The sequence below is a fragment of the Rattus norvegicus genome, chromosome 6 (assembly GCF_036323735.1).
Source record: "Rattus norvegicus strain BN/NHsdMcwi chromosome 6, GRCr8, whole genome shotgun sequence".
NCBI classification, from domain to species: Eukaryota; Metazoa; Chordata; class Mammalia; order Rodentia; family Muridae; genus Rattus; species Rattus norvegicus.
Window position 1 is genome coordinate 37,223,859 of NC_086024.1, and position 23,385 is coordinate 37,247,243.

At 35.8% G+C, this 23,385-nt stretch overlaps 1 protein-coding gene across 25 annotated transcripts in view; it reads left to right on the forward strand.

Moving 5' to 3' along the window:
• Pum2 (pumilio RNA-binding family member 2) overlaps positions 1 to 23,385 on the forward strand; it is an 80,094-nt gene that overhangs the window by 41,729 nt on the left and 14,980 nt on the right. For 7 of the 25 annotated variants that reach the window (XM_006239879.5, XM_006239880.5, XM_063261636.1 and 4 more), the window contains 6 exons: positions 3,206 to 3,331; positions 5,755 to 5,897; positions 8,001 to 8,139; positions 13,740 to 13,883; positions 13,962 to 14,252; positions 18,334 to 18,570. In XM_006239879.5, coding sequence (XP_006239941.1) covers positions 3,206 to 3,331; positions 5,755 to 5,897; positions 8,001 to 8,139; positions 13,740 to 13,883; positions 13,962 to 14,252; positions 18,334 to 18,570 — 1,080 coding nt within the window. The remainder of the gene's footprint in view (positions 1 to 3,205; positions 3,332 to 5,754; positions 5,898 to 8,000; positions 8,140 to 13,739; positions 13,884 to 13,961; positions 14,253 to 18,333; positions 18,571 to 23,385) is intronic. The other 18 variants (XM_017594073.3, XM_006239883.5, XM_063261639.1 and 15 more) reach the window with 9 other exon arrangements.

Sequence of the window (23,385 nt, forward strand, 5' to 3'; positions counted from 1 at the left end):
AGTTTCATAAACCATTTTAAAAGTGGATTTACAGCATTTAGAAATCAGATTTGCTTTGTCCTTTCATGGCTTTGGTCCCAGAACCCTAAATAGAGGTGACAAGGGAATGAAGATAAGACAGACACACAGACAAAGAAAAGGCTGGTATTGGGTGAATTGGGTTATCAGAAAGAGAGGACTCAGTGCCCCAGAAGTTCAGCATGCTCATTATATATTATTGAATAGGAAAGGGTCATTATTGCATACAGCTGAAGAAGAAGGCAGGTTTAACTCCTCTCAGAAGCATGTTCTCTAGGGGAGCAGTCCTAAAACTTCAAACATCTGGAGGGAGAAAGCTATGGATACTGTCAACATTGTTTTGCTGTACCTCTGAGCCTTGTCTGAGGAAAGCTTTGCCACTTCCATATGGTTGAGACGTTGGGTAGGGTCCTTGACGTATCATGTCCATGTTAACAACACACATTGTCTCAGGGCTTCCTTACTCCCCACAAAACTTGGCATGGTGGCACTCTCCTTTAATCCCCACACAGAGGAGGCAGAGAAAGCCAAATCTTTGTGAATATGGGACCCAGCTTGATCTAAATAGAGAATTCCAGGTCAACAAGGGTTGCATAGTGAAACCTTTTTTTGTGGGGGTGGAGATAAATTTAAGACATCAAAGGTTATGTAGAAGTCTTCAAACTACAACATGATGTGAAAATCATTGAAAAGGCAATTCTTCAGTGGACTGCATTACTGTGTGGCTATTTACCTAAGAAAATTGAGAAATCCTCTAGAACATCGAGGTAGTCTGTAGTGACCAAAACATGATACAGGAGAAGCTTGGAGCAGAAAAGGGAGTATGAATATACATTGCATTTTTAAAGAACCCCTTTCACAGAGGTTTCATACCAGATATCCTGCATATCAGATATTTACATTATGATTCATAACAATAGCAAAATTACAGTTGTGAAGTAGCAGTGAAAATAATTTTGTGGTTAGAGGTCACCATAACACGAGGAGCTGTATTAAAGGGTCACAGCATTAGGAAGGGTGAGAACCACTGGGTTACATTGTAAGTTTCAGGCCAGTGTGGTCTACTCTAATTCACCCCAAAAATGAAGGAAGAGAACGGTTTTTGTTTTGAACTTACTTGAAAAATTGAAAAAAAAATTCTGGGGAGGTGCTCAACATTGTAAAAATTGAGTTCTCCAAATTGGAATGTTTGTTATTATATTCTTGTCAGAATTCTAGTGGGGATTCATTTGTTTGAAAATTAGATGGTTTTTTTTTTTTTTTATGTTTGTCTCAGGAAAATGAAGCTAGGAAATTATTAGAAAACTGAAGTGTAAAATGGGGACTTGCTCAACTATGTTAAGATAGCTATTATTCATGGTGATTAAACTATGGCATTGACCTAGGAAATACAAGTGTATTGGTGGATAAGAACATTTATAAATAGGTCTGTGTGTGTGTGTGTGTGTTTAGTGAAGGATGATAGTGTGAATTATAAGTTTTAAAAAAGTCATTTATGTATTATGTACTGTGTATGCATAGAGAAGTGGGTGGGCATATAGTGGGGTTTGCTAGTCTTGGCTGCAGGCATATTTGCCTACTGACCATCTTGATCCCTTCATAAAACCCAGCTTGTTACACAGCCAAGGGTGACCAGCTTCCACCCAAGTACTGAAATTACATATGTGTGCCCTCTGCCATAGGTCAGTTTTAATCTTGATGTTTCAAAGCAGTGTATAAAAATGGGTATTTGAAAATAACTTAGGGGTTGGGGATTTAGCTCAGTGGTAGAGCGCTTGCCTAGCAAGCGCAAGGCCCTGGGTTCAGTCCCCAGCTCCGGAAAAAAAAAAAAGAAAAAAAAAAAGAAAATAACTTGGGATATTTGATTCTCTCTTTGTGGATTGAATTTTTAAATTAAAAGGTAAGAGTTAAGATGCATTGGCCCATTTTGTCTTGTTGATAGTAAAAGAACCATTAATTAAAATTGGTTTTGCTTATTTCAGTGTTTTACTTTACTGATCAGATTGGTAGTAGACAACAAAATTTGATAGGTTTCTCTTTTGGCAAGTTGTAAATAGCATATATAATTTTGTGATATAACACATTTAAAAAAATAAATCCTAGCCTTCCAGTTTCTTCTTTGATGGCCTTAAGTAGAACATCAGTATTAGTATATAATTTCCTATTCCGATAATAACTAAATCTATAATAGATGAAACCAGTGAGAACATAGTTTTTTTGTTGTTGTTGTTGTTTTTTTAGATTTTATTATTGTGTATGTTTCTGCACAACCACATGAGTGCCAAAACAGGGTATATATTGAGTATATCTAGGCTATAGTTACAGACAGTTGTGAGATGCTTGATGTGGATATTGGGAACTGAACTTAGGATCTCTATGAGGCCAGTTTGTGCTCTTAATCCCTTGAGCCCCAACCAGGGAGAAATCTTGAAACTGTTGACCTGGGGCAGAGTTTAACATGCAGTCCTGAGCAAATGATGGTAAGTATAAGAATAGTCTTGAACCCCCAAAAAACTGGTTTTGAAAAATAGCTATGTTGCGCGCCTCTGGGCATAAAATTGTGTGGGCTGCAGCCTATATCTTAGAAATCCTGTCTCAAAAAGATAAGGAAAAAACAAACTCATTTTTATGATCATCATCTAAAGCTGGGTCTCTAACATCTTTAATTTTAAATATATTCATTTTTATTTCATTTTCAATTGTCTTAAGTTACTTTCCAGAAGAGACAATTGTAACAGTACACTTTCAGCAACTGGCCAAGGGTATATATGGTAATTGTCAGTGTCTAGAAATTTCTTCTCTTTAAGAATACTGCAGATACATAGTTTTCATTCATTTTTGGCTTCTACCTAATCCGTACGGGCTTATATTAAGCTTAGAAATTTTTAAATCAGAGAAGCTTAAAGTCACTCTTTTAAACATTCTAAAAATCAGAGAGACTTAAAGTCACTGTCTTTTAAACTCTTTCTTGTTTCGTCTTAGGTCATCTTAGGATGTCCAAAAGTTTCATAAAACAGCTGGTGTTCTATTTTTTTTCTTCATTTTTATTTTGTAAATGCAGTTATTCAGTAAAAATTTGAACCCTTACCGTATGGGGTCCCACCCCAGATTCAGAATAGCAGTGTTTTTACCTAGTGAAGAAATGTTTTACATTTTCGTTTATTATTTCTCACCCTTTTAAATATAGCTGGTGTATTCTCAGCAGGCCTTGCTCCAGCTGCATTTGTGCCAAATCCATATATTATTAGTGCTGCTCCTCCAGGGACCGACCCGTATACTGCAGCAGGATTGGCTGCAGCAGCAACATTAGCAGGTAACTTGTTTATCCTTGTTGCTTGTTATGAATTTGGGGAGGGGTGGTCTGTGAGTAATTTGGAGTTTCTCTGAGATACTAAGATACTGTCCATAGTAAACTGAGACTTGCAGAGAGAGTTCATTTTTCAGTTATACTATGCAGGGCAGTAGCACTGCAGTAAGAACTCTTTTTCATCCCTATGTGTAGTTGGTTTATATTTCTAGTTTGTAGTTAGAAATCTTACAGTGTGGAATCTACATCTTTATTTATACTGATCCTAATAATCAAAACAAAATGTCATTTCTTAAGCATTACAAGCAAGCAGGTGCAAACAGTATGGAAGGAATTTTATTGACAGTTGTTCAAGTCAAAGCTGTATTAATTGCTTATTTAAGTTAAGGGAAACTTGTATGCTAGTCAGGTGCAGTCTTATTGACAGACCATTTTGCTGGTCTTCTGTAAAGTCATTGGGAGACGTTTGATTTAGGTTGAATTGGCTACAGATAGAGATATAAGTTCAGTCTTTGAGCATGGTTTATATTGATTATAGAGGCAAGAATGTGTTACTGTTGTTCCTGGGTTCACTTGCATGAGTTGGTGGACTAACTTTGAAAGGGTCACTGCTACTTCTGACTTTAAGAGATAAATGATTGTCACCAGTTAGTATTTATGACTGTTGGGCAGTCCATCTCTTGGGCAGTCCTTCTGTTGGTGGAGATTGACAGCCTTCAAACTTAAGATATTACTTTGCAAAGTGAGAGAAAAAAGCTAATTTTAAATTATTTATTTATTTATTTATTTGCCGTCTAATATACTAAACAGAAAGAAACCTGTCAATGCTTTTGATGTAGAAGTTGTACCACGTGATTCCATATGTATGTGTAGTTTTCTGGTGCCATTTAACTAGATATTAATATGCTGGTGCTAGCAGACATTTTTGTTTAATTTTGTTTGCTCCTATATATGTTTGTGTACACACGCATATCCACAGGACTGAGAAAAGTGCCTTCAAGAAATCATTTAGTACATTCTACACAGTTAGGCCCTTTATTAGAGCACCAGGACTGTTCAGCAGAAATGCAGCATAAACCAAAAAATACAGTTTATTAGGTTTTTTTTTTAAGCCATAAAATATAAAGTAATTCAGTAGCATATTTGATTTGACACAGTAAGTCTAAAGTTCTGTAATTTTAATATCTAATCAGTATTTTAAAATATTTATATTTTTGCATTGCTCTCCATGCTGAATCTTCAGAATACTAATATACTTGTGTAAAGCACGTCTTGATTAGGACTCTTGTTCAGCTACCACATGAGTTTCTGGCTGTGTTGAATAGACAGAGGCTCGAGATAGTTTGAAGTTTTTGGGTTTTTTTTTTTTTTTTTTTTAAATAACACTTTAAAGTTTTTATGTGTTCTGACATTCTTTACTATAGGTTGGGTTTAAATCACTTTTTAGAAATATATTTGCCTCTAAGTGTATTAGTGCTTTAATTTTTAGAGACTTGATATTTGTACTTGGCTCTAATTTTCTTCTAAACTCTGTAAGGTTGGATTTTTAAAGTAAACAAGTTAATTGTCCTAATTTGATTTGACATATTAAAACATTTGTTGTATCTGTCAGAAGTTAGGACTCAACTCCTTTTTTGGTGGACTCATTAATCTAAAATGAGATATCTTGAACTAAATAAAATAGAGCAGAAACAGTTCATTTTATTTCCCCTTTGCTATCTTTACTTCCCTCCCTTTTTTTGAATCATCTAGACAGTATAAACACTGATGTCTCACATCTGTTTTCATATAACTCAGTTGCATGTGAGGATGGTGACTAGTGCTGTTTCAAATAGGAAAAATGTCTTTAAACTATAAGCTTCAAGTTCATATTACTATGAGCTGGTTCCCTAGTTTTCTTACAAATTAAAAGTTAAAAATTTTAATAATCAAAAATTATTCTTACCCAATTAATGAATTATCTAAAGTATTAACAGTTTTATGGTATCTAGTGTATTTCCTTATTATTTGTGTCTATATTAGACCCATACATTGGCAGTCAATCCATGTGAGTGTGTAAGTCTCCTGTTAGCATTGTACTTGAATCTGTTCTGTAAGGCCACTGCTCTCATGAACACTCTTCTCCTGTCTTTGATATCAGTAGTAAGCTGGGTATGGCAATGATGCAAGTAATTGGGAATCTGAAGCAAGGCATTAGAAGTTTGAGACTAGTTGGTTACAAACTGAGACTATGTCTCAGTTTAACAAAAACAAACCCATATCTGACTGACCTTATGTCTTAAAAGAATCACTTTCAAGTGTGGTATAACAAGTGTGATGTGGTCAGCTCTTAAGGAGACTTGTCTCCTTTTATAATTTAATGCTAACTGATCTTGTATGTAAAATTTAGTGACTTTTTTTTTTCTTTTGGTGGGCCATATGGGGTTTAGGTCCAGCAGTGGTTCCACCTCAGTATTATGGTGTTCCATGGGGGGTGTATCCAGCCAATTTATTTCAGCAACAAGCTGCAGCTGCGGCAAGCAACACAGCCAATCAGCAAGCAGCATCACAAGCTCAGCCTGGACAGCAGCAGGTAGGCCTTTCTTTGTGATATAATAAGCCGAGGATTCTTTAAATTCCATTGAGTTCCTGGTATTTAAAAGATGTTAATTTCCTTAGTAGATGGCATGACAATACTTAATGTATAGTTGATATATAACTACTTACTGACTTTTGTTTTAATGTTCTGATCATCATTTAAAAGTTTGGTGTGGTCTGGCAGTAGTGGCACACACCTTTATTTAATCCTAACACTTGGGATGCAGAGGCAGGTGAATCTCTGAGTCTGAGGTCAGCCTGGTCCATAGAGCGAATTCTAGGTCTGCCAGACTACACAAACAAACCCTGTCTGGGGAAGAAGAAAAGAAAAAACAAAGCAAAACCCTAAAACAAAAATGGTTTTGTGTGTTCTATTTTCATTATTTTGCTTTCTTCAAGTGTCAAGTAATTTATTTTATGTTCTTTTTAATTGTATGTGCACTCTGTCTGCATGTACACCAGCTAAATTACCATAAGGAGGCATTAGACACCTTTATAGGTGGTTGCAAGCCATCACGTGAGTGCTGGGAATTGAACTCAAGACCTGGAAAAGTAGCCAGTGCTCTTACATCAGCTTTTTATTGCTTCTTAAAAGTTGCTAATATACTTAAAGTGTTGATAAGTGTATCCCCATTACCCCTGGGAGACTGAGGCCAGCCCATCGTGAGTAACAAGGCCTTGTTTCCAGAAACATCAAATAAATGTTCTTGATGTCTGTATCAAAGAGCTTGCTCCTTCATTTGTCTTCAGATGTTTTAAGTAGTTACATAATGTCATTTTGTTTAGTAAAAGGACATAAATATTTAAGTATACTGTTAGTCAGGAAAAGACAAGATATTTTCATTAAAGATTACTTTTAATTTCCTAAATAAAGTACTAATTAGGTGGCGTTTTTGACAGGGCTTTACTATAAAGCCATGGTGGGCCTCAAATTCATAGAGATCCTCCAGTCTGTGCTTTCAGAGACAATTTTCGAAAGGGCCTAAAATAAAATTACCTTGGTAAATGTAAACAACAATGTTGTTAAGTGAGAATTCTGGTTGCTGTGATGATCTTATTTCTACAAAGTAACTTAAATACTTTGTTGCTTGTTTGATAGGTAGATTTGCTATGAATTTTCTTTAATATCTTTTAATACTGTGTTGATGTTCTATGGAAAATGTTTAGCTTAGCCTTTGTATATAGTATCATAGCATCATTTAATAACTTATTTAACCCGTTGTGAATGTGCACTTAGAATGAGTCTGCTTTGCCAGGAATTGCTTGGATATTTGAAAAGTGTATTTATTAATTTCATTATGCTTGTGTTTCATTATTTTGAAGTTACTTTGTTATTTTTTATACTAAGTATTTTTCATGTTGAGCAAGTTCTTATTCTTTTGCTAAACTTTCCTTGAGTTCTAAAATTTTGTTTTGTGGTTTTTTTTGTTTTTTTTGTTTTGTGGTTTTTTTTTTTTGGTGGAGTTTTTATGTTTGGTTGGTTTTTGACTTGACATCACAGTCTCATAATGGTGAATTACCTTAAGCTTCTCATGTTTCAATGTTCAGCCTTAGAAAATAATTTAAATAAAGCTTGATAAATAATATTTAAAAATTGAACAATTTTTACTTTTTGGCCATTTCCCCTTCCCTTTTTTTTTTTTTTTTAAAAAAAAGATTTATTTCATGTATGCGAGTACACTGTTGCTTGCTGTCTTCAGACACACCAGAAGAGGGCATTGGATCCCCATTTCAGACGGTTGTGAGCTACCATGTGGTTGCTAGGAATTGAACTCAGGACCTCTGGAACAGCAGTCAGTGCTCTTAACTGCTGAACCATCGTCTCTTCGGCCCTAGTTTCATCTTTTAAAAGGAGAATAGTAGTGCATAAATATTAGAAGTAACTTACCCAAGGACCTAGAACCTTAGTGTTGCTTTATAGAGTATTGTAGTTATCAAGAACCAATAATTTTATTTTTATGATGGAAATTAAACTTTTCATGATAAACTTATATTTGATTTTCCAAAAAGTATCCAAATTGTACTGTGATATGAATATAGTTGTCTAAGATGAACTTGTTGCTATAGTCCTTTTGACCGAATTATTTGTCTTTTCTAGGTTCTTCGTCCTGGAGCAGGTCAACGTCCTATTACTCCCAGTCAGGGCCAACAAGGGCAGCAAGCAGAGTCACTTGCAGCAGCCGCAGCTGCAAACCCAACTTTGGCTTTTGGTCAGAGTCTTGCTGCAGGCATGCCAGGTATATAAATAGTTTGATATATAACTACAGTTTGGGAGATGATGATTTTGAGGGTGGGGTGGAGACGCTCAAGAGATTTAAAATGTTAAGTAAGGAGTGACCCACTCAGAATATTTGAATCTGGGTGGTGATGGTGCATCTGAGTACTTGGGAGGCAAAGGTAGTAAGTTTCAAGCCAAACCGGTCTACAAAGTGAGTTTAGAACACTCAGGGCTATGGAGAGAAACCCTGTCTCAGAAAACAAAACCTCCTCAGATCAAGATACTAATATTTGAAGTCAAATATTTTTGTTTTGAGAAATCCATTTTGAGAATTACAATATAACAGAATTCTTAACTATCATGGGTTTTTGTTGTTTGTGGGGTTTTTTTTGTTTTTTGTTTTTTCACTCTGGTGAAAAAACTCTTTTCACTTCACTTAACATAGTAAGACAACCTCTTACATTTTAAGGTGACATTCTCCCAGCTGATTCTAGATTGTCATGTTGATAACTAAAATTGATTATCACCAAAAATTATTTAATATCAGGGAAATTTACTTATCACAAAAAGCCAAGCAAAGCTGGAATGATGGGTCAGTGAGTAAGAGACAGATTGCTCCTCTGGAGGTCCCAGTTCGATTCCCAGTACCCACATAGTATCTCACTACCATTTAATTTGAGTTCTAGGACATACAACACTCTCTCCTGTCATTACTGGTACCATGGTGGCAGACATGTGGTCCATAGACTTACATGCAAGCCAAACACCTATACATGCTTTTAGAAAGAAAAGAACCTGTAGAATCTCATGTTTGTAAATTGGGAAATATGGGCTCAGTAAATATGCATTTTTATCTTTATCGTTGCTTCATTGTAAACACTAGGTCTATTATAAAATTTGCATCAGAAAATGGAAGCAATACTTAGCTCCCCCTTTACCTTCATAGCTACGTCTGTTCTCAACAGATAATTTCAGATTCTAATCTCTCTTTTGTTAAGTTGGCCTATCCAGCCTTACGTATTAACCTGGATTAGCTTTGCCTTGTCTTCTTTGGTGTCTGGTCCTTTGGTTCTGCAAACATAGAATCTTTTCAAAGGTAATACATTTTTGCATTAACATGTGTAGAATGTGTAGTTCAGTTCAGTTAAAGATGATTATGTTCAGATTAGGGAAAAGGCATCAAACTTTTTCCGTCTGTTTGGACTATGTGTACAAACTTTTACTAATTCTAATGAAATTTTTCTATTGAGGCAAGCAAACCCTCTTCTTAATGTAACACGTTTCTTTTCATTTTGAGGTTATCACATACATAGGCTGATCTAATTTGTCAGTTCTTTTCTTTTTTATTTTTTTTATTTATGTATGTAAATACACTGTCTTCAGACACACCAAAAGAGGGCATTGGATCCCCTTACAGATGGTTGTGAGCCTCCATGTGGTTGCTGGTAATTGAACTCAGGACCTCTGGAAGAGCAGCCGGTGCTCTTAACCACTAAGCCATCTCTCCAGCCCCTCATCAGTTCTTTCTAAAACCCATTGTATTTCGGCAGCTGTGTTATCTGTCTTAATTGACCTCTAAAAAGTAGTCTGTAAAGCATTTAATCCTTCTGTGGGAGATCCCATATCCCATTTTTGTTTTCTATTTTCTTTAAAATGTAGTTAGATCTTTTTACAATTGCTTAAACTGTATGATTGTAAGATTTATCTGTAATATTTTTATATTATAATGTCTAAAAAACTGTTCTCTTTTATTAGATACATATGTCAAAGCATCATTAGCTTCAATCTGTAAAGGCATCTCCAATATAGCCACCATCTCTAGTAAATGTACAATATCAGAATTCTTTTTTTCAAAACTCAAGGCCCCTTTGAATTCAGAACTTGCATCAACTGTATGATGTATTAATACATGTAGATATTTTACATTTTCAAATTCTACAAAATGAAACATATAAGCTATTGTATGACATTGTTCTAAGGTGACTTCATTAGACAGAATGTATTTTTAACTCAGTATATTTGTATCTCTTGATTGCCATTCTAATTCCTAAGCCTTTGGATTTTTCTCATCTAGAGCTACCCTTTTTGCTGTCATTGTAGGTTCCATTTTGGACTCTTCTGAAGAATCTTTATTATTCTGATTTAAAGAATCCTTTAATCTCATTGTGCATTCCTCAGTCCTTTCCTTTTCTAAGTCTGCTTTATTCTGATCTCTTAAAAAGGATATCTAAAATTATAATTGTTACTGAAAAAAATAATTATTTGTACATCGATAAGCGAAACAAAAATCATAGGGGAGGGGCTGGGGATTTAGCTCAGTGGTAGAGCGCTTACCTAGGAAGCGCAAGGCCCTGGGTTCGGTCCCCAGCTCCTAAAAAAAAAAAAGAACAAAAAAAAAAAAAATCATAGGGGATCCAGATGCATTGTATCATTGTGTTTTTCATTTTTTAACACAGAAAACTTTTTAAGTTCTTAACTCTCCTTAAGGACTTTGCAAGTATCTTCTTACCAAGTCTATTGATTTTTTTTTTCCCAGCTTTCCCCATTGTTCGCAGATGTCAGTAGCTGGTATCTGTTGAGTCTGTGCCACTTAGCCAGTCATTGTACAGGCTGCTGGCTCCGCACCCTCCTGTTGGTTCTTCTCTCCACCTGAGGGATCTGTAGGCTTTTGCTCAGGGCCCACGAATGACTCACCCACTCTGAGAAGGTGGCCTTGTGCCTGTTCTGACGCCAGGCCATTGCAGGCTTTTTCAGCAGTCACATACTGATTTCTCACAGGCCCAGGTTACTTCGTCCCTCTGCCACTTGGGAAGTGTACTATGGCTCCAGTTGGGTCTCTCTTAAAAGGAATACTTTCCGTCTGGCTAGGAAACTGCTCCAGGAGGTGATTGTTCCCTGCCTTTCCACCATTGGCTTTTCTAATACCTGAATCTTTTGTTCTAAGTTTGGGTTTTTAGCGAAGTTTGGTGGGATGCGTGCCTACCATGATGGGTGTCATTTGTAACTTTTGGCTTTTCTACTCATATCCCAGTTCCCGAATGATGACTCAGAGGCTTGTCATTTGTTAAAAAATGCCTAAGCAATAGCCACTAGTTTGTAACTTATTTAATACATTTATACTGTTGTATGTCCGCCATATGGCTAGTTAAGTGCTCCTTAGTTTCAAATGTCCGACTTCCTTCAAGCCTGGGTTGCAAAATCTCCATTTCTCAGAGTCCTTCTCCCTGCCAAATGTTCCATCTTCTGATTCTAGCCCAGATTACAGACAACAGCTTTGTATTGACAGGTGACGCTTGCAGACATTACACAAGATATTATCCCTACATAAATGTCTTCATTCAGATGAAAGACCAGGGACTAAGTGCATCAGTTCGTGGGCTGTATTCAAACTTTTGCTTTTTATTTTAAACATTTTAGAATGTGTTGAGGAGAGGGGTATGATAGCAAATTGATTAATAAAAAGATAATTCTGGGGCATAAAATTATAAAGGTGAGATAACAACATAAACATGACATCAATACAGTTGGACAGGAGTAGTGGTAGTGGTGATCAGGAAAATGGATGAATTTGAGAGATTTACAGGGTCAGATAAACAGTCTTGTAGGGAATTATATGCATCATTTAAGTATGGGTTTTTATTTTCATTTTTGTGAAGAGTATTTGCAATTCAGTATTCAAATGGGGTAACCTTTAGTTTTTAATGCAGGTGTTATAGACAATACGCATTTTTAAACATTTAGTTGAGGCATGCATGGAGAACAAGTGTGTAAAGGCCCAAAGACAACTTATAAAAGAATTCTGCTTGTAACATGTGGGTCATAGGATAGAACTTAGGTTATTAGGCTTAGCAGGAATTACCTTTACTTCCTGATGCCTCTTGCCAGCTGGATCACAATGCTTTTGAGCGGGGGTACTATTTAAGTCTTGAATTTAGGACCATTGCTGTGCATCAGCATGAACTGTTGGCTGGCTTCTACAATTTGAGAATTTAATATTGTGCATAATACTACGTTGGGATTTTCTGTATTTGCTTAAAATACATGTGAACGTATTACTTTTAATGATAAAGGGTTTATCTCAGCATAGTTCATTAACATGAACGGAATTTGCCATTTTGCTATTGTAATTTTACCAAGACTTTGCTTCTGCATGGTTGTGATAAATACAGCTCAGAGCTGCTATGTTAGTGTAATGTGGTATGTTCTATGTTTTCAAGCATATTAAGAGCATGAGAGGTTATTGATACATCTTCACAGACAAGCTGGGAAACGTGTCAAGCTAGTCACTGTGAAAGGCAAACCTCAGCCTGAGTTCTAAGAGAAAGTTAAACCCTACTGCTCCAAAATACCTGTTATTTTGTTAACAGATTTAAGTTTTCTCCTGTGCCTTTGAGCAGTACTTATGTACCATCCTTGGGGAAATTATCAAAGTTGTCACATGAGTCATTTGAGGAGGAATTCTCTTGAAAAACTGCTTAGAGGTGAACATCACTTTCTGGTATCTTTTAGTAATGTAAAAATGTTACTGCCTCATACATAAGCCTACAATAAAACTAAGGCCTCTGAGAATCTTTACAGGCAAACTGTTCATCATCCTAAGTTACCTGCTCAGATTATACTTTTAATTTTTTTTAAACTTTTGGGGGAGGGGTTTGAGACAGGATCTCTCTGTGTAGCTGTAGCTGTCCTAGCATCTACTATGTAGACTAGACCAGGCTGGCATCTATCTCACAGAACCTTTTTTTAAAAAAATGTCAGCACTCAGGAGGCGGAGGGGGAGGCGGAGGGGGAGGCGGAGGCAGAGGCAGAGGCAGAGGCAGAGGCAGAGGCAGAGGCAGAGGCAGAGGCAGAGGCAGAGGCAGAGAAGCAAGTTCTAGGACAGTCAGCATTACACAGTGAAACCCTGTCTTGAAAAACCAAATAAAAATAAGATGTTTTATTTTGTGTGTGTAAGTATTTTTGCCGAGTGTATATACTGGATCCCTTGAAATTGGTTGTATGTAGGCTGACATATATGTGTTGGAAACTGAAATTGTGTCCTTTGCAAGAACAACAAGTGCTCCCAGCCTCTGAACCATTTCTCTAGCCCTCATATTTTAAGATTTTAAAGTGATGTTTACAAGTGAAATTCTAAGGGAATATATTGATATGTACTTGCTATAAAATTTAGATAAGCTTTTTTTTATAGTGTTCGAATTTACTTCCTCTAGTCTTTTTTTTCCCCCCGGAGCTGGGGACTGAGTGGTCTACCACTGAGCTAAATTCCCAACCCCTCCTCTAGTCTTTCAACCCCTCCTCTAGTCTTAGCCTCTTTCTTCATAACTGACCAAATAGTGATGTTTTTTATTACTTAGTTTTTAGTAACCTATAGCTTCTGTTTCAAGGAAAGAACTCTTTTCATAATCTGTAAGTAAAAGACATTACTGATAAAGGTACAGCCATAAAAATTTTGAGAGAACACATTTTTAAAATGCCTCAGATGTGGTTTTCCATGGTCAGTATTCAAAGGTTTGGTAGTAATAGTATGGAATCATTGACTAAATACAAATGTAAGGGAAGTACTCATGTTTTATGTTATAAAGTGTTTTCATTAATAAATATTCATTCAATGTTATCTAGGCTATCAAGTACTAGCTCCAACTGCCTATTATGATCAGACTGGTGCCTTAGTGGTTGGCCCTGGAGCAAGAACTGGCCTTGGAGCTCCAGTACGATTAATGGCTCCAACACCTGTCTTAATTAGTTCAGCAGCAGCACAAGCTGGTAAGTATGACTTTCATTTTTAGAGATTTTAGATACTTTTCTGGGTAGTTTCAAGAAGTATCTGAAATTATTTTACAGCAGCAGCAGCAGCAGCAGCTGGAGGAACTGCAAATAGTCTTACAGGCAGCACAAACGGTCTGTTTCGGCCGATTGGCACTCAGCCACCGCAGCAGCAGCAGCAGCAGCAGCCAAGCACTAACCTGCAGTCTAATTCGTTTTATGGGAGCAGCTCTTTGACTAACAGCTCCCAGAGCAGCTCTTTATTTTCTCACGGACCTGGCCAACCTGGAAGTGCATCTCTTGGCTTTGGAAGTGGTAGCTCTTTGGGAGCCGCTATAGGCTCAGCTCTCAGTGGATTTGGCTCATCAGGTAAGTTTGTTTAAAACAAATGTGCTCTGCTAAGTGTACTTGAGGTATTTGAGTTTTTACTATAAAGACAAGCAGTAATAACATAGTGTAGGAAGCATAGGAATAAAGTATGGGGCAGTAGTTTAATTTTACAGAATTCCTGTCAGTCTTTCAGGCATTTATAAATGTTTAGCTCTTTCCAGCAAGCCCATACTCCCTCTGTCCCCAGCTTTAAGAATTTGGTACTCTAAATTTTGCTAATCACTTGTTCTTCCTTATTCCCCATAGTGTTGGAGGAGGTAAATACCTGGCCACCCTAAAATTTGGATAATTTAAAAAGAACAGTGGTCATTATTGGATGGTACATGGTTTTCTGTATTTGGCCTAATATCTAAATAAATAAATGTTGAATCACGAACGAGTCCCATAAGGAAGTACCAGTATACGTAAATAATTTAGCTTTTTCCATTAAAGCAGCCTCACATTAGGTAAAGACAGCAAACTCTTCATTATATGTAATTGATAACCTTCAAGAGATCACAGATACAAATTTGGACTTCAAGGGATTTTTCTAAAATCCTTAACATTTATATTTAATACTCTTAAGAAACCCTAATCATTTTCCATTTGTTTTCTTATCACTTCAGATTCTTTTCTGATATGGAAAATGATAAAATTGGTCTGGGGGTATATATCAGTTGGTAGAGTACTTGACTAATATGCAAAAGCCCTAAGTTTGATCCATAGCACAGCATAAATTGGATGTGGTGGTGTAAGTTTATAATTCCATTTCTTTAGGAGGTAGAGTTGTAAGAATCAGAAGTTGAGGGTCATTTTTCACTTCAAAGTGAGCTTGCGACCAACTAGCCTCATGAGACCCTGTCTCCCTCCCAAAAAAGAAATAAAATGGCAGGACTAATGCAGTACTAGTTATCAGGTGCTTGCCATTTTCCTCATGTGCCTTCTGAATTAATATTTGTCTTTGTAGTATATAGTATAGCTTTATTGAACAGCTATAAACTTGTAGGGAATAAAAGACACTTTTAAGAAATAGAATAAAGGAATGCTTTACTTGCCTAACAACATTTTCTAAATAATGAGTACAGTGTAGGGCAAATCTGGTGAATTTGGACTTTGTATTCACTCTCTTAAATTTTTTATTTTATGTGTCTGGGTGTTATGCCTGCATGTATGTCTTTGCACTACATGTGAGCAGTTGGAGGTAGGAGAGGGCGTCACATCCTCTGGGACCAGAGTTGGTTATAAGCTACCACATGGATGCTGGGTTTAAAACCTGTGTCCCCTGGAAGAGCAGCCAGTGCTCTTAGACATTGAGCCAACTCTCCCGCCCAAGCCTTTAAGATTTCTACTTATTTCATTCCTTTTCAAGTTGATTATTTTTATGTCTAGATGATGCACTCCCATGAGACTCATTCTTTTCATTCTAACCCAATTGATACATTATCCCAAAAGAATCCTAAATGTTCTGAGCAAAACTGATAGAATATAAACATCCTAGACATAAAGTAGTTTCTAAATTACAGCTATTGTCCCCTTATAATCCTCTGGGGGAAAACAGCTTTGATAAACTCCATATTCTTTTCTCTAATGTATGCTTTTGATGCTCTGGTGCAGATGTCTACATCATGCTACTCAGTTGTTCTTCAGATTCCCATCTCTCTCAGAGTTAGGAATTTCCCCTTACCTTAAGGAACTCACGCCTTACTTGTAAGCAGCACATGCTGAATTCTGATGCCTGGTCTGGGAAATAGCCATTTTATATTGCTTTTAGGAACATTAGGACTAGGCATATAGCTCAGGGTTAGAGTGGTTGTCTAGTGTGCACTAGGTAGGCCCTGGGTTCAATTCCAGATATAATAGAAGAATAAAACTAAAATTAATAATTAATTTTAAAAGCAGGGAGCATTAAACTTGGCACTTATAACTGACTCTAGATAAATTTCACCTTTTCCATTCTTTTTGACTGTTTGTGAGAGTCCATTCAAGTGCTATACCCATGTACTCTTAAACCTGTTACTGCCATGTCACACAATTACATATATAAGCGGAAGCTAAAATACATAACACTTGTCTGTTTTTACATAGCTTTTCTTACAGATATGATAGTTTTACTTTTGAGTAATATCAAACAATCCAATTTATAATCCACTTGACCAGGCAGTGGTAACTATTCTAACAGTTAAATCATGCTTTCTGTGACCTGTTATTTCTAATACGACTTTTTAATGGAAAGTTTTGTGATTTAATGTCTTACACATAGTTGATGACTGAGTAGTGATTCCAGCATTTGTCTACCTTCTTAGTATCTTAGGAAATACATTTTGTTTGTCAATGTTGCGTGTAATTTACAGACAGGACAAAATTTAAAGAGCTTTTTTTATATTTTGAAGTAATTTCTGAATTTTTTCAAAGAGGATTTATCTTGATTTCTCTTTTTGAGGAATTCATTGTTTGTATCACAGCCAATTTCTTTTGGTTATTTGGCCAAGGAATGATAATGCCGCTGCTCCCAAAGAGCTGGTATTCTTCCTTATCAGCTAAATTGCTGATTAAAATAAACGGAGTCTGAGATAAGTATAGTGTGTAATATATATTTCAAGTAATCACTTTGACAGTGTCCTTTTAAATTAGCATATTTGATATAGCACATTGACATTTTGCCAACACCAAGCAAAAAAGATTTATTACATTAAGGTTTAATTTAGTTTTAATATTAAAGTGCATATAGCTTCCTTGCCGATTCTAGTTGTCATATGTAAGGTCTTAAAATGTGAAATGTTCCATGAGACATAACCAGTATTTTAGAAACTGCATTGGATGCTATAAAAGCCAGTATCGTAGTATAATCTTTTGCCTGTGCAGTTGTCATCCCCCAACCCCTTTCTGTATAGGTATTTGAATTTGACAAAACCTGGGTAATGACGGTTTCTATCTATTAGAAAGAAGCTCAACTTGGTTTACTATGTTCTCTAATTGTTTTCTTTAATCCATACTAGGTATGACCTACTTATTATATACATGTATGAGTTAACTTATATATGACTTGCAATATAAAAACCAAGATTTAGTAAACTTTACAATTCCTTGGAAAGAATTGCCATATTGGTCCGAATATAGAGCTTGTGGGGAAGGGAGACCTTATTCCTTACATGAGAGGTCTTTGGTTAAAAGAGACTGATATTGCAAAATAAGAAGGAAACTTAGTTGAGTATATTGGTTATAAGTGAGTCTTGAGATAGAAATTTGGGGGCATCCCTTTTACATACTCAGTAGAGGGCTCGATTGTGCATATGCGTGCTGCTTTACAGCCAGATTGTTCTTCCTAGCATGCGTTCCTAGTTAGCTGAGGGAGAGGGGGACTTCTAACTTGAGTAAGGAGCACAGGAGGTCAGTTCTAGGATCTTAAAAAATGAAGGATCCTGAAGGGTAAAAAACAAAGGCATGTTTTTAGTGTGGTCCAAGAAAGGTATTAATTTTACAAGAAAAAGTTTGGTGGTTGGGATTTTGCTAAATTATATGAATGATACTGAGAAGTTAGCTCCCACTTGTTTTTCACAGCCAGTAGTAATATTCGGGCCAATATGGGCTTCATTTTGATCACAGCTAAAATGTAAGTCAGATATGACTGATGAGGGAAATTTATGAATACTCTATAATCTTTCTTTTGTCATTGAGTTGCAATCTTAAAAAACAGGTTCCAGACACCAGGATGATACCTAAGTAAATCTTACTTGAATTTAATCTATTTTAATGACCTAAAACAGACAACTTTGCAATTCAGAGTTTATAAATCATACCAGGGTATTAAAGCACAGAAACTATATGTGTCGCTGGTAAAATATGTGTGAAATAATGAATCATAACTGCTCTGTTAAGGATTGCTTATTTATTGGGGTGCATTTATACCCTTTTATGATTAATAAGTTGTTATATATAGTTGTCACAGTAATTATCATCTCCATAATGTTTCTAAAATAATTATTGTGATCACTTCTATTATTGCCCAGCAAGAGTTGGTTGGGGATAGGTTTTATTCAGTTAACACTGTATGTAATTAGGGTTTTTTTTATTTCTTCTTCAGTTGGCAGTTCTGCAAGTAGTAGTGCCACAAGGAGAGAGTCTCTATCTACTAGCTCTGACTTGTACAAAAGATCTAGTAGCAGCCTAGCACCCATAGGGCAACCATTTTACAATAGTCTGGGATTTTCCTCCTCTCCAAGTCCAATAGGCATGCCTCTGCCAAGCCAAACTCCAGGACATTCACTTACGCCACCGCCATCACTTTCATCACATGGATCCTCATCCAGTTTGCATTTAGGTAAAAAAAAACCCAAAACCCTTTTTATTTGTATGTATACATGTATGTGTGTTTGTGTGTGTGTTTATAATATGTGTAAAATATTGAATGTTGGATAAAACATGCCAAATTGCTTTTGCTTTTAGATACTAGCCTTTTGAAAAAGTTCTACTTTCCTGAAATTCAAAGTGAGGGTCTAATGTACAGTAAGGTAAAGACCCTCTTTTGTATTTTATGTTCTTTTATGACATACAATGGTGTATGTTTTCTTGTCTGTGCTTTTGATTTATGTGTTCTAGAGCATCTGAATGTCAAGTATATACATGATAGTGAAAGAAATTTTTACTGTCAAAAGTTTTACACACCATAAGAAAACCTTAGTTATATAGTAATGGGATGTAAATAATTTAGTTTAGTGCAGTATTGGCCATTCTACCACAAGTTATATTAGAGAATATCGATTAATGTGCGTGCATTAGAGAAGTTGATAGACTTCTCTTGTGAATATGGTAAAGGGGAAAAATGTTTTGAGCGTGTTACATTCCTAAAGGTGAAGCACTTAGAACTTTTATTTTTATTTCTAGTTAAAAGTTATCCTCACCTCCAGATTGTTAAGTTGGTGGTTATCCTTTATTCCTCTTCTAGGAAGTATTTGTCCATAAAGAAAACAGTATATTTTGAAGAACTTTTAGACATTATTAGCTGTATATGAATCCCTATCTTATCAAAAGAATTCTGCTATTAAAAATTAGGCTTCGGATTTTTGTGATTTTTTTTTTTTTTTTAAAGTACAGCTGAAACTAAAGGGTTTTGTTGCTTGGAAATATTTAAGATATCTTATGATTTTTAAAAAGTAACATTATAAACAAACTACATAAAAGGCTGGTCCTGCATCCCAAATTCTGAAATTTTTGCTCTTTGGAAGATTAGCTCTTTTGAATATGTACCAGTCAGTTTATTCCGATAGGGTCCTGAGGTCTGCCTTACATCCCTGTTCATAGACTTAACAAGCTTACCTAGTTTATAGCCTAAGCCTCCATCAGTAACTGTCTTAGTCACAAGAGCTGTTTGGTAAAACATGCCTTTGAAATGTATGTAGAAGTTTGGGATATAAGAACCATTAAAATGCTGGTGTGGTGGCTCATGCCTTTAATTTTAGACAGAGGCAGGTGGATGTCCGAGTTCTAGGCAAGCCTGGTCTACAGTGCTAGTTCCAGGACAGCCGGTGCTACACAGAGAAACCCTGTCTCGAAAACCCAAAAACAAATTTAAAAAAAGAAAGACAGGTGTTTCCCAATAGTTTTGTGTTTGTTAAAATTATATTTGTTGTGTCCTGTCATCTTTTCATAGGTAAGTTGCAGATCAGGTTCTGTTAACTGTTACTGTGTTTGTTTGTTTACTTAGAGCCTGTATAAATAGACTCATTCTATATAACTGGCTAATACATTGAATATAATGACTTTTTAGGTGTCTGTAATTGCACTATGGTGTGGATGTGTCTTTCTCTTTTTTAGACAGTTGGCCTAATTACTTAGAGAAGGAATTTCAGTCAATTGTGGGAAATCACATCTGAGCAAGTCCTGTGTTATACCTAGTATTTTTATACCCAAAGCTTCAGTTGGAAGTCAGATGCTCAAACTCATTTTGAATTGCAATGAGTAATCACCTGTAATATTTTCTTTTGTTAGCTCCCACTTTTCCCTAGTTCTAGTCATGTTACTAGAAATATTTCCCTACCAAATTGAAAATAATTCAGGTTTCATGAATTTACTCTCTATACAGTATTCATGAAAATAATCTATTCTCTACTTTCTTATGGTTCGATCATAATGCAAAGCTTCTATGCTTTGTGACATTAAAAGCATTTGTTAACAGGGTGTTGCTATTAAGGCCTGGCTGACCTAGAATTTGTTGCATAGACCAAGCTGATTTCACATTAACGATGATCTTTCTGCTCTTGCTGCCTCAGTTGTATAGAATGTGATTTTGAACTCTATCATTGAATTAGATTTCTTTGTGAGTCAATGTCAAAATTGCTGATATGTAAAACACTTTATGGAAATAAATTTACATATTTGATTTTTATATAAATCATTTTACTTGGCCTGAATAAGATTCCCTGAGAGGATGAACGAGCATGCATTTGTAATCCCACCTACTTCAGAGGCTGAGGCAGGGATAGTCCAAATTAAAGTTAGCCAGGAAACTTAGCAGCGCCCCTATATCAGAAAAAGCAGATCCCCCTGCTTTACTGGAATTGGTTAAAATTAATTCTTGGTTATTCTTGACCAAGATTTGAAATAATGAAATATAGCTATTACAGTTATTAGTGGTTCTTGGAGTCAGCATTCCCAATGTTCTTGATGAGACTTTAAAATGCAGCTCTCCTTTTGATTGTACTAGCTGTCTGAACCCCACAGAAATGGCCCAAAAAGCAATAATCTCTTGTAAAAGAAGACTTTCTTTCAAAAAGTAAATATTCATTCAACAGATATCGTTAGATTTGCTAGAGTCACTTTTATTTTATTTTATTTTTTTTTTATAAATTTATTTTTTAAGATTTTATTTGATTGTATGAGTACACTGTAGCTGCCTTCAGACACATCAGAAGAGGGCATCAGATCTCATTACAGATGGTTGTGAGCCACCATGTGGTTGCTGGGATTTGAACTCAGGACCTCAGGAAGAGCAGTTGGTGCTCTTAACCACTGAGCCATCTCTCCAGCCCCCTAGAGTCACTTTTATTGGAGAGCTATTTTAGTCATAGGTTTTTAATATTTTTAAAATAAAAACTGATTTAGAACATATATTTTTAAATATATTGAACTTAGAAAAATAAAAACTAGTTTTAGCTGTTCAATATTTAGTATAAAACCAGGTTTTTCTAAAACACTTTATGTATGACATTGTTATCATACTTTAATTTCTTATTGACTGATTGGTCGGCTTAAATATCAGTCATTTGAGTCACAGTCCAAATACATTATCTTTGTTTAATTTGTCTTTTCCCTTCATAGTTGTTTCCTCACCTTTTTTTTCCCCCTTGTTTTCTTTCATTCATTTGTTAAAGAAATTGTCCTGTTGAATTTCTCACATTCTTGAGTTTGCTGCTTGCTTCCCTATGGTGGCTGTAAGCATATGCCTACTTTCCTGTACCTTGGCAGTTCCTAAATGGAATTCTATTCTAGAAGCTTGGTTAGATAATAAGTAAGCTGATGGGCTTCTTTTGGCAAGGTGCAATTCTGGGTACTTTTCTGTTGTGTTACACTGAGTCAGGATACATATGGTTGTCTTCATTTGTGAGACTGCCAACTAGTCTACATAGACATTTTTAGCACCTTATGGCCATTGCCCAAAATATTGGTGTGGCTCTAATATTATTCTGTCTATAAATTCTCTGATAAATTTTCCTTTATAATTTAAGAGGTTACCCTAAAAGGCCATTCCTATAGTGGTTAGGATAATGCCTCATTCTTTTATTTTCTAATTCTCAGAATAATTAGTTACTGTCAATTTCAAACCATTATCTGTACTATGCATGACCCTTGGAGCAATTCCATGTCACCGCTTTTTAGGTGAGGGAAAATGAACTTAAAATATATTAGTGATTTCTAATTTGCCTAATGCTTATGGTCCTTTTTTTCTTTTTTTAAGATTTATTTATTTCATGTATGAATACACTGTAGCTGTCTTCAGACACACCAGAAGAGGGCATCAGATCTCGTTACATATGGTTGTGAGCCACCATGTGGTTGCTGGGAATTGAACTCAGGACCTTGGGAAGAGCAGTCAATGGTCCTAACTGCTGAGCCATCTCTCCAGCCCCCGCTTATGGTTTTAGTATTTAGATAAATTTGGGACTTCTTAGGTGTGAAGCACTATTTTGCATGGCCTTTGTTTTGCTAGACTAAATGACTTCTCAAGATGTGTGCCCCCACGCCCCAAAAAAGAGATAGTGAAATGTATAGTGTGAGCTTTGAACTCAGTGAAATTAGTTTATTGGAAAGTAACTCTGAATTGTGAAGATTTATTAATGTTAAATAAGTAAATAGAAAAACACATTTTTTAAATTTATTTTTATTGACTACTTTATGTATTTACATTCCAAATGTTATCCCCTTTCCCCCTCTCTCCCACTCCCCTCCCCCTGCTTCTATGAAGATACTCCCACCCACCCACTCCCAGGATTACACATTTCTAGAACTTTTTTTTTCCCTAATCAGAACATTTTAAATTAAAAATGGGGCATGGGGCATTGTTTACTGTTAAGATCTCTTCTTCCTCTTCTCCCCCCTCCCTTTTAGTAGTTAATTTGCTAAGAATAGCTGATTTTGACAGATTTATTCAGTTGCTCCTTTTAGAGGAAATGTATAAGAGTGAACAAGTATGACCAAGTTGGTTTTAAGGGTGTCTTCCATTTTTGTGTTTAAGTATGATTGTTAATAAACGCTTAAAACCAATATAACATATTTTGAAGTATAAAATAGTATGTCCTTTTTCTCTAAAACACCTTCATATTTGTCATTTCATCCTTAATGTGGACATAGCCTGACTCACTGATAAATCTATTTAAAACAAAGAAGTTAATAAGTAAATAATCCCCTAAGACTCAAAAGAATAATTGAAAGAATTGAGGCCACCCTACAGTTCTGAGCTGTGATATTATTCCTTTTCTATTATGTTCTTACATAAGGAATGGAATAGAGTTTTTAAGTGTTTTGAGTGCTGTATTTTAACCCACCTTTCAGGAAGTAATATTTACATTATCTTGAAGATCTTGTTTCCTGACGTTTTTATGTAACATTAGTAGATGTCTAGATTCCTTTCTCAATTTAG